This window comes from Hemicordylus capensis, chromosome 4, assembly GCF_027244095.1.
Source record: "Hemicordylus capensis ecotype Gifberg chromosome 4, rHemCap1.1.pri, whole genome shotgun sequence".
Taxonomy (NCBI): domain Eukaryota; kingdom Metazoa; phylum Chordata; class Lepidosauria; order Squamata; family Cordylidae; genus Hemicordylus; species Hemicordylus capensis.
The window spans coordinates 159,404,216-159,416,379 of record NC_069660.1 but is presented as its reverse complement, the minus strand read 5'-3'; the positions used below and the strand labels follow the sequence as shown (position 1 = coordinate 159,416,379).

Genomic DNA, 12,164 nt, shown 5'->3' with positions numbered 1-12,164 from the left:
GAATCTTGTTTCCTCCCCCCTCCCCAATGAATGAATTTCAGTGATTCCAAACAGAGGGATTGGTTTCTTGCGATGGAGTTGGCATATAGTCCCCCTACATACCGATGGGGATCCTATTTAATTAACAAGGACATGAGGATGGAAGCAGATTTTGGAGACTACAAGCACTTAACTTGCATTATGTTTGTCCTGAGAGCAGAATCTGAGAGGCCTGGTTGCAGAATTTAGGATGAGCCAGCTAATAGAAGTAAAATAAAGTGTGCCGTCAAGTCAATTCCGACTCCTGGAGCCCACAGAGCCCTGTGGTTTTCTTTGGTAGAATACAGGAGGGGTTTACCATTGCCTCCTCCCACGCAGCATGAGATGATGCCTTTCAGCATCTTCCTATATTGCTGCTGCCCGATATAGGTGTTTTACCATAGTCTGGGAAACATACCAGTGGGGTTTCAAACCAGCAACCTTCTACTTGTTAGTAAGCACTGGATAAATTGCTTGTTCACTTAGACAGCCTTACTTCTTGCCTGTTGAAGGAAATATAGATAGGACTGAGACCAGAAGCAATCCAATCAAAGCTGTCTGCTGTGATGCTTCTCTGGGGGCTTAGTCAGCACCAACTCTCTGGATAGCTCCACTGGTAGGGAACAAGGCAGACTGCAATGCTGAACAACACAGGTTCTAATCCCTGAGACAGTGTGACATGGTGAGGCAATTCCCACGATCAGTGGAAAGCGGGCTAAGGGAGCTTAGCCCACTTTCCATGGACCATGGGAACTATCGGGCTCGCAGGCCTGGTTTCTCAAAAGAGGGTAACCTGATTAAATACTCCTCCCCTTAGCCCAGATTAGCGGAGCAAGCACTCAGCTAACCTGGGTTTTCCGATTGTGTATTGCCCTGCCGTGGTTCCGTGCCATGGCAACACATGAGGAGACCCCCGTCGGGAGGGGTCTCTCCAGCATGTGCATGGGGCATCCTGGAACTTCCGAGGGCTGCGCGGCCCCTGATCCCCGCAGCCCCCGCCAGCTCCGTTATGGTGCCGGCAGTCGTGTGGGCGGTTGATCCGGCTGCCCAGGGCTGAAGCCTTGATGGTCTGTGGGAAGAGCGGGCTAAGCCCGCTCTCCCTGCAGAACCCCCTCTGGCAGGTCTCACTGCTCGTGAGACTCGCCTCGGTGCCTGCTCTGACATGGAAGACTACTGGCTGCCCTCGATGGTGAACAGCTTGGGAAAGCATGGCTTGTCCCAAAGAGTCCAGCAAGATTTGTGGACTTGTGCAAGTCCAGATGGAATCAGTGGAATATATGCAAATAGGGTAGTGATTCCCAAAGGGTAGGCTGGGAGAAATTAATTATAATTGATTGAAGGCTCCTAGGAATTCAAAGCACCTACCTGCTAAGGAGACTGCCTGTTCCATATCTTCACATGATTCCCTGCTTTATTTTGTCTCCTTCCAATCAGCCTCTACTAAGTGGGGATGGATTATTGTCTTTGTGTTGGGGTGTGATTGGATCACTTGGGCCCATAGTAGATGATATGCCAATTGAGACTGAGGCCTATGTGCTTGACTCTTTACATATAAATATGAATTATGAATACAACAAATATTTATATACCGCTCTTCAACAAACATTTCGAAGTGGTTAACATAGAAATAAATAAATAAAGTGGCTCCCTGTCCTCAAAGGGCTCACAATTTAAAAAGAAATAAGAGAAACACCAGCAATAGCCACTGGAGGGATGCTGTGCTGGGGATGGATGGGGCCAGTTGCTCTCCCCCTGCTCAATAAAGAGAACCACTACTTTAAAAAGCTGCCTCTTTGCTTAGTTAGCAGGGGATAAATAGTCACATATGGTTGCAGTCTAGATCAGCATTGCAGTATGGGGACAGAAGCCCTGTAAATCCTACTCCCTGCCACCACCATCCCATGTCTCATGCCCCACCACCGTCCCATGCCCCCTGTGGCAAGGAAAAAGCTCCAGTGGGTGCCATTGGGAGCTTTCCTTGCTAAATAGTAGCTGTGGGAGGCAGTTTGGATTGGGACAATGGGGGCAAAAAATTAAAAGCACCTTTCCCCCAACACTGCAGTTCTGATCCAGATCAAGGCCCTGTGCAGCTGCTATTTGTATTTTAAAAACTGAGTGTGCAGTCAAATGGTAATATGTATCATCTAGTTTGGGCTTCAGATATTTCTGATTTAGATGTATATGCAGTGGGGAAAACAGGAAATGGTTTTAAGGGGCAAAAATCCTGGATGGTAAGGGGTAATATTATGTTGCAGTGGAGTCCGAGAGACTTGCCTAAGGCCACCTAGTGAGTTTCATGGCAGAGGCAAAATTCCAGCCAGGGTTGTCTTGCTTCATAACTGTCTTTTTGCCACTATGGTATGCCAGCTCCATATTTAAAGAGAATTGGCAGTGTGTTCTTCTCTGTGTAGATTCATTTCTTGCTACCCACAATGGTCCATGAATAATGAAGCAGTAGTCAGCTTTAGGATAGCCCAAGACATAGCTACAAACAACCCCGTTTGAAATGGCACCTCATGAAATATGTGCTTGGTTATTTAAATTGACTCTCGAAGTGCAATTGACGTGTATTACTCAGAAGTAAGTCCCACTACATTCAATGGCACTTATTTCCTAGTAAGAGTATTTATTATTTATTTATCATATTTTTATACCGCATTATATGTGCATCTCTAGGTGGTGTACAGAATTTAAAACACAACAAATATAAAATGGAGTAAACACAGTTAACATTTTACAGAATAATAGTAAAATCAATCTCATAAGATAAAAACAAATTAAATGGTTAAAATTGTTAAAATTGTTTTTAAACAAACTAAAATTGCAGCCCAAATAAGATATAGCAAAGAGAAGCAAGTCTCAGACCAAGTGCAATATATAAACAAAGCTTAGAAGGACAAATTTAAATCTGTTTCCAGATTTTAGGAAGTTCTATCAGAACTCCCTAGCAAAAAGTGCTAGGAGTTGTTCTCTGAAGGGTCTTGGTATATCCAAGAAAGAGTTTTCGACATTTACTAAGCTACAGTTCCTAAGATTCTTTGAGGAAAACTATGACAGTCCACCTGGATTCAAACTAGTTTAAAGATGTAATGTAGATTCACCTTCAGCGTGTTTTACTGAGTTCATTGCTTCTGTTCCAGAGCTGAGAGACGATTAGTCTTCATAGTAGTATTCCCTGTGTTCAATTAGTCTGTTTTTCCCACAAAATTGTATCCAAGGTATCTGGCAACAAATCAAAATAGAACAATAAACAGTTACGTAGTTTGCATTGTTATGGTTTTCCTTTCTCTTTGCCATTCAGGTGTGTTTGACAATTGCTCCCACGTTGCCAGTGACAAAGGCTGGACTCTAGGCATCCGTACACAGGAGAACTCTGGGAAAAAAGATGCCCGTTTTTTCTTCTCACTCCGCACAGACCGCATCAAGAGACCCTCCACCATATTTGCACACCACCGCTACCAGCTCAGTACATGGACTCATGTGGCTGCAACCTACAATGGGCAGCAGATGCTGTTGTACCTGAATGGGGCACGGGTAGCTCGTAGTTCTCAGCAATCTGGTGCCCTCCATAGCTCATTTATGTCCTCTTGCCGCACCTTGATTCTGGGAGGTGACAACTCCGAGAAAGGGCACAACTTCCGTGGGTATCTGGCACTGCTAGCCCTTTGGAGTGTTGCCCTGCCTCAGGAGAAACTCCAAAGGGCCTTCTTGAGAAAGATTGAAGACCGAGAACCTGCCATGTTGCTGAGCGCCAGGTTTAGCCGCTTGCAGCAGCAGTGGGTGACATTCAAGGATGGAGGCTACCCAATTATGGAGTCATTTCAAGCACCAGAGTCTCCGGTTCTGTCACCACTAATGCCCCCGCTTTGTGGGCAGACTGCCTGTGATAACGTGGAGCTGATCTCTCACTACAACAGCCACTGGCCACTGCGCAATGAGAAAGTGGTACGCTACAGTGTAGTCAATATCCATGATGACGACGGTCTCCATCCTACTGTTACCCAGGAGCAGATTGCCCACCAGCACCACGTGCTGACTGAGGCCTTTGGCCCCTACAACATAACTTGGCAGTTGAGCGTTCACAAGGTTTACAACTCCTCTCTCCGCCACCGTGTAGTCCTGGTAAATTGTGAACCTGGCAAGATTGGCAATGAGTACTGTGACCCTGAGTGTGAACATCCACTGACTGGCTACGATGGGGGTGACTGCCGCCGGCTGGGGCACTGTTGGGAGCGCCGGGATGGTGTTTGCAACATGGAATGCAACAATATGCTGCACAATTTTGATGATGGAGACTGTTGCAACCCCAAAGTGACCAATGTAAGGAAGACTTGCTTTGATCCCGATTCTCTGCAACGGTGAGTGGGGAGTGGACAATGGGGTGGTGGTGGTTGGGGCTACTGTCTCAGGGCTTCTAAGCAACCAGACAATTATGATGAAGTGCTATGTTGCTTTTTCTCTCCTCACACACCCACCACTGGATTTTTTAGGCTTGCTAAGAGCCACTTTACATATTGAGGTTGTGCACATGACCAAATTCCCTGCTGGCTAGAGAGGGCTGCAGGGAAGGCAGGAGCCTTCCTGCCTCCCCCATATGAGCAGAGGCTTTGGGGATCTGGAGGAGGAAGTCCTCCAGTATCCCATAATGCATTTGCAGGAAGCTGAAAGACTGCCTGCGGCAATGCTGCAGCTCCCAACTTCCTGGCCGTTCTTTAACTAGCACTCTGTGATCTCCAGGAAGTCGGGCTGCCTGGAGCTGCAGCACACACCCCTGATTGCACACATGATTAGGGCTGCAATGGTAGGATTGGATTTTGCCCCTTTAACCTGGATTAGAGGGTGGGATACTGGATTAGAGGGCTCCACATGAGCCTTGCAACCCAGGTTTTAATGTTCCTGCCCTTCTGTAGGTGGTCATGAGAATAGCCTCATTATTGTTTTAGGTGTACCCCATATCTGTGTAGGTGCACATTTAAAATTGACAAGCATAAATTTGAATATGACAAACCTAGGTTTGCAAACAAGCACATTGTACAGATACACTTATCAGGGATACCTGTTTAGGGTGCACTTAGTGGCATTCAGGTTTTCCGGTGTGGAATGTGTTAAAAAAAACCTCACTCCTTACCAGAATAAAGCTCCTGTGTCTTTAATAGTTGTGTGGCTGTGAGACATTTTTTTTGCCCCATCTGCACGGCTGTGTTAAAGGCTGAGGAGGATCCTTCAGGACAGGCATTGGGAACTGCGCCATCATTTTGAGTGGAAGTGTAATGAGTTCAGCTGTTGCCTTTTCTTCTCCCATACAGAGCTAACTGTTGCCCTGTGCAAAACCTGAAAGTGCCCTCCCACATCTATGCGGCGGGGGTGGGTGGGTGGGGTATTATTGGTTTTGCTCCGAGTGGCATCCCTGTGTGATGCCCTGTTTGGTCTTTACACCCCTGAAGCTGGCCCTGCTCACACATACCTCTCCTATAACATTCTGTCATCCTGAGCTGTCTGTCATCCTGAGCTGTAGTTTTTCAGTGATCCCCGTTATCCAGTGTTACTCTTCATTCTGCTTCACAGCTGTATGCCTTATAGTTGGGCCTGTTCACCTTCTGCAGTCCCAAGATGACATGCAGAATCTGGTAACCAGAAATAGAATTCAGCTTCCTGATAATTTCAGCTTAAAAAAAATGGATTTAAAGCCAGACTTAAGACTTTCTATGTTATATGAATGTTTTAAATTGTTTCCTTTTAAAATCTATTTATAAATACAAACCCAGAAACATTACCAATATCTAATACCAATACTTAAAAACTAACCTTACAATGCTATACATTTAAGCAAATCAATTAAAAAGCAGAATTGAGAGAAAGAGATACAAAAATAAAGGTAACTTAAAGCAAAGGAAAAAATACTACTGTAGCTTTATATGGGGAAGTAACTTGCCTAGGGATGAGGCTGCTGGTTCGAATCCTCGCTGGTATGTTTCCCAGACTATGGGAAACGCCTATATTGGGCAGCAGCAATATAGGAAGATGTTGAAAGGCATTATCTCATACTGTGCAGGAGGAGGCAATGGGTCAACCCCTCCTGTATTCCACTGAAGAAAACCACAGGGTTCTGTGGTTGCCAGGAATTGACACCGACTCGACGGCACAACTTTACCTTTACCTTAGCTTTATCTGAAACGGAGGGAAATGAAAGAAAAGTCCTATGACACAAATAGTTTAAATTACAAACAACTTTGGGTTAAATGATGCCTAATAACATGAATGGTTGTGCATTACCAATAATGAATTTAAAAGGCCATTTTTGAACAAACCTATCTTCCCGCTGTCTTCACTCCCTTGTCTTAGTCCAATCAGTTAGTTTAACCAAGCCAGCCACATCCCATACTTTCATTAACTATGCCTGCCAAGTTGGATAGATGGGCATAGGCTTGAACGTTTTCAAGGAATGTCTTTAAATGTTTTAGTATTCAGGGGTGGAATGCTTATATTTTGCAAGGTTACCCATCCTTCTCTTTAGATTTGGCCTGATGTTATCCCTACAACTCTCTTCCAAGTGTACAGAAAATAGGCAGCTGCCACCAGTATTTGTTTCCTAAGAAGCCTATGTAAATGATACCTGTGTTTGAAAATGCCTTTCTTTCTTTCTTTCTTTCTTTCTTTCTTTCTTTCTTTCTTTCTTTCTTTCTTTCTTTCTTTCTTTCTTTCTTTCTTTCAGCTAGCAAATTTATTGACCACGTTAAACTTTAAACCATCAGTCCTGATGATTGTTAACTGGATAGGACAAAGCATCCTAACCAGCTTCAGGAGCTGTGCGCACTCCCGATTTTTGATAGTCTGTGAGTAAACAACAGGGTTGAAGTCCAGCTCAGCGGGGGCCTCACACACAAGCATTCTCTCCCCCACCGTTGTTTACTCACAAAAATTGGGAGTGCACACAGCTTCTGAAGCTGAGTAAGATGCTTGTCCTGCCCAGTTGACAGTCAGAACTGGCTTTTGTTTTAGGCATATGCCTACAAAGATATGTGAAGAACAATGTAAACATGGGCTTCCTTTGGCACTGAGTTTTCCTTTAAATAGACCAAGTTTATGCAGAGTAACTGAATAAACATATTCTCATGATTTTGTTGTGTTGCATGTTTGTGTATGGAGTTTGAGTTTTTCAGATTGACAGTTGGGACAGTATACTTGCCTCGAAGTTTACTTGCCTCAGAGAGCAAAAGGTGAGATATTGTTGTATGGGTGTGCTGAACACTTTTATTCTTGCTTCATTCATTGAAAGCACTTATGTAGCACTTTTTGGGCATGCAAAACACTTCACATTTGTTTTACTCAGTAACATTCCTACAACAGTTCTGTCAAGTAGGACTGTATTCCTACATTACTGAGGGAGGGGTGAGTGTGTGTATGTGTGTGTGTGTGAGAGAGAGAGAGAGAGGAGTGCTTTGGCTGAAGCCTCCTTAAAATGTTCCCATGTGAAGCGTCCTTGCATTCCCCTTCACTACCACCTTGTGGGGGAAGTAGCATATGAATTGGGCCATTCATTCTGATGTCTAATCCTCTAAAAGCTCTGCTCATGTAACTTCACTTCCACAGAATGTGTGTGTATGTGTATGGTGGAGGGACTCCTTCCATGGGCATCCCTGGCAAAACTAATACCCAAGGTTATAGGAAAAGAGAATTTCTTATTCTCTGAAATAAGAGGTTTTAGGAAAAGAGGGCTACTTCTAAATCTGTAGTGTGGTGGTTATACCCCATTTGTTTGCTGACCCAGTCCACAAATGTGCTTAGTTCAGGTGTGCTTAGTTTTGGTTGTGTATGTCCACCATGCATAGCCCTTTCTGGCTGTGCCTCCCACTGCGAATCAACAGAGAAAGCTTCTCTCTAGAGATGCTGACACTGCCCCCCCTGCCTCAGGGCTTGTTATTATCCAAAAATAAATATGTGTGTCAGCAAGAGGAGTTCGTGGGATTCTTTCAGGTCCAGTGGAAGGCCCCTCCGGAATGATTTAGCTAGCATTTTAGTTGGCAAGTTCAATTGAAACTTATTAGCGTTGTTAAATGAATATATTGTTTTTAGTTTTCTTTGGCTCAGCCAAGGCCATTATTTTTAGGAAACAGGAATTGTTCCTGTTCAGAGAGAGAGAGAGGCAGATTGGAGACCCTGGAACCTGGAGGCTCCACAGCCCTGCAGTCCAAACAAGCCCAAAAGAGGCCATGAGGGAGAGAATTCCAAAAGCCAGGGACCTTCAGCTGCCAAGGGCAACATTGTGGGAGGAGAAGAGGGCTTGGGTTTTAATTTTTTAAAAATTTCTCTGCTGCAGAGTTTAAAATGTGATCCTTATATTACAAATCTTCCCCAATAAATTATTGAGTGCCCTTTTATATTCTAGAGGGGGGGAAAGACACACACTTAGAACACTAGCCTGCACAGTCTGCTCCAACCTGGAACACCAAGTCCATTGGATCTAAAAATATATTTTGATTTTTTTTTTTAAAAAAGAGTAAGGAGAAAAGAGCTTTTATTGCCCGAGATAGTACGGCAAAGAATTTTTTTAATAGGGAGTAGTTCATGAATAGATGTATCCAGATCTTGTACTGGATTCAACATACTAAGGACCTCATTGAAGGATGTGGGAATAAGTGGTCCCTCAATTTTTTTTTCATCTCTGTGCGGATTGAATTTTGTTCTGGGCAGCAGTATCAAGGCACTGTGAGCGCACATGCATTCAGAGTGGGGCCTTCCTAATTCAACCTGCGCGGGATCTAAAATTAGCTGAGCAGACATCAGAAAAGTTGTGAGTGTGTGCATGCCTTAGAGGGAACAGTGGTGAGAATGCTTAGTTTCTCATGATCAAGAACTAGAAACTTCTGGATATGCTGTTCCTTTCAGTAAGCCACTTGGGGTTTCTCATGGAAAAGTTCTCAGAGCTAAAGTGGTGATGCCCCCTCAGAATCCAGTGCAAGTCCACCACCCCTGGAATCCCATTGCTCTGTCCTGATCTGGTTCACCTATAAAAACTTCAGGTCAGGCTTGAATTTTGCCTAGGCAACAGGCAAGGGCGAGGCTGCCTAGCAGGCTGCTCTGCCAACCTGCTTTTTAGATTCCCTTTGAAGTGTTATCTCTTCCCTGCCTCTCACTAAATTTGGCACCCAAGTTGGGAGACTGTGTCTTAATTATTGTTTTGTGACTGTCAACAGGTCTTCCAGTTTAGATTTACTAGATTCATTTGCAGTGGTGGAGCCAGTGATGGAATGGAGATGCGGGTTCTGCCCCATCCCCGCCACGGCTGCATATGCCAGTGATGCCCATTGCATGTGACCTCACACACATGTGGGCGTGGTCTGACTTCTGGAGGGCCCACTTGAGCCCTCCGGAGCACATTCCCAGCCAGTGTTCGTTGGCTAGGTGCATTTATTTCCCTTTCTCTCCCTTTCTGGAGGGAGAGAAAGGGAAATAAATGCACCCAGCCAGCTGGTTGGGAATGAACTCCGGAGGACTTGCACGGCCCTTCCGTGGCTCGCGGTAATGTTCTTTGAACCCATCCGCTCAATGGTGGCTCCAGCCCTGTTCATTTGGTCAGCACAGAAAAAACTAACTGTATTGCCCTCCCCATACAAATCTTAGATACTGTTAGTCCACACATCTGTGAGTATTGATTCTGCAAATATGTGCAGTTAGGCATTTATGCTGATTCTGAATGACTGCTACCAGAGTTTACACTGGTGGTGTAAGTCTTTATTTAGTATTAGTACCCCCAGTTTATAGGCTGTTGGTTACTTCCCATTTTGGATCTGAACCCTTTAAGGAAACTTGCATCTCATTCCAGCTAAGGAGATTCAAACACACATGTCTCCTCCCATGTACATATCACTTGTCAGATTTGGAAGCATATATCATACATCAGATGCATTCAGGTGCTTAGCTGAATACACATTTTGAGTGTGGATACAGTCTGTATGCACATTCCAACCTATTACTCAAGGACGGCCCCAAGGCTTTGGAATGCACTCCCTGCAGGAAAAAGAGCCTCCCCATTTCTTACATCTTTTAAAATGGCAGTCAAGACACATCTGTTCACCCAGGCTTTTAATTAGATACTGTTTTAATAGTTTGATTATTTCAAATCGTTTTAACATTGGTTTAAGTTTGAAATTGTTGTAATGGTTTAACCTTTTTACTTGTTCTTTTTATTGTTGTGAACCACCCAGAGACTTGCGTTTTGGTTGCTATACAAATATGTTAAATAAATAATAAATAATTAGGTTTCTCCTTCTGATATACATTTTAATGTGTGCCCTAATCCACATTTTTGTACAGCTTGTTTTGTTAGCAGTTTGTTTATTTGCAAGTAGAATTGAGTTGGGGGCAATGTGACACTATGGACAAAAGCAAGAAAACAACCTCTGGAATTAGGAACAGAGTACAGGTGGACCTCATTAGATGCGGCTCTAACACACGTGGTTTCGTCAGGGGAGGAGCCGCCATTGTTCCAATGGGATTTGGAAGCATATCATAGATAGGCAGCATATCATAGAACAGGATTTGAAAGCATATCAGGCTCTCCAGAGGCTGAGCCACGCCCCTGTGTGTGTGACATCACATGCATGGGGGTGTGGGCTGGGCTCGGGTTAACCCGAGCGAGCTCTCCCCCATCCATTTCAGGCAGCGCTTGCTGCCTGACAGCATTTATTTCTCTTTCTCTTCCTCGCTGGAGGGAGAGAAAGGGAAATAAAGGCTGGTCAGGCAGCAAACACTGTCTGAAATGGATGGGAGAAGAGCTTGCTCGGGCTCTCCAGAGCCCAGCGTGGGTGGGGGAGAGCTTGCTCGAGGCTCTCCAGAGCCTGAGCCATGCCCCTGTGTGTGTGACATCGCACACATAGAGGGGCCACTGGGTGTGGCCGGACACAGGCCACTGTTCGGCTGGCTCCGCTCCTGGGTTTTGCATATCTGCAGTTGCACAATGGAGACTCTTCCTTGGTATAAATGGTAAAATGAAGGATTAATATTTGTCAGTGCCCAAGTATCCGTGGTACGTAGGTGGCCAGAAATAACTTCCAAGGTCATTTAGGTTCACCATTTTGCTTGAAGGAGCAATTTTGTGGCTCTTTTGTTTGTTTTTAAAAATCCATGATTTTTCATGGTAAATTACCAAAATGGGGGGATTTCAGGGGCATTGCTGGATCGTTGCAGACCTGTGGAACATGGCATGGCATTTTATTTCAATTATTTTAACCTTTCCCAGGCGTTCTTAACTTCCAGGAACCTAAACCCCCCAATTCCCATTCGCTCAATCCGTGGTTTTGCTCTCTTTGGTTTCAGGGCAGAATGGAACCTCCACGGATAACGAGGTCCACCTGAACAGTATTTTCTCACTAGGAAATCTCAAATACCTCAAGTGTGTGTGTGTGTGTGTGTGTGTGTGTGTGTGTGTGAATCACATTTGAGACACAAAAGTATTTGCAAATAGTGGTGTTCGTATGAAATCGGGGACCTTCAGGGCTCATTTTATGTCTGTACCTGCACATGCCAATCTAACGTTATGTGACATTTATACAGGCCCCTGGTGCAGTCTGTATGACTTCTTGTATATACTTCATTAAAGAGGTATTGACTTTCCCACAGTGCCATTTATGATATGGCCATCAGGTGCGCTGGCCATGTGCGTGCTGATGCTGCATGGAGGCTGTAGAGAGAGCGGGCCCTGCTGACAGAAAAGCGGCGGGGCAGGGATGAGCAGCTCCTTATCTGCCTTTTAAGGGAACTGCTCCCCGCTGGTGGGTGCACGTGCCTCATGCACATCCCGTGAGTGTGTGTAATGATACTTAGGAAGTGTACACCATGTTCCAAAACACTAGGCAAGGTTTTAAATATCTATTCTCCCAAACATCACCACTTTAAACAGGTGCCCCTTTGCCCAGTTTCTAAGCCGCAATGACAGGCTTCCTGCATATCCAGTTTTGATGGTTGTCACGATATGTTGAGCGGAATCAACATACTTTATCCCTTTATCACTCGGGCAGGCAAAGAATCCTTTGCCTCCAATTCAAAACCAGTCATAGACAAGGACCCATTTGGCCATTTCCGGCTGTTCTACATTCTCCCTCTGATGAGGAAGCATACATGGTGTTGCATTGGCAATGTGCAGAACA

The 12,164-nt window shown here is 44.8% G+C and overlaps 1 protein-coding gene across 3 annotated transcripts in view; it reads left to right on the top strand.

The window, feature by feature from the left end:
• Positions 1-12,164, top strand: part of PAPPA2 (pappalysin 2) — a 263,647-nt gene that overhangs the window by 21,594 nt on the left and 229,889 nt on the right. For all 3 annotated transcript variants that reach the window (XM_053248611.1, XM_053248609.1, XM_053248610.1), the window contains exon 2: positions 3,320-4,376. In XM_053248611.1, coding sequence (XP_053104586.1) covers positions 3,320-4,376 — 1,057 coding nt within the window. The remainder of the gene's footprint in view (positions 1-3,319; positions 4,377-12,164) is intronic.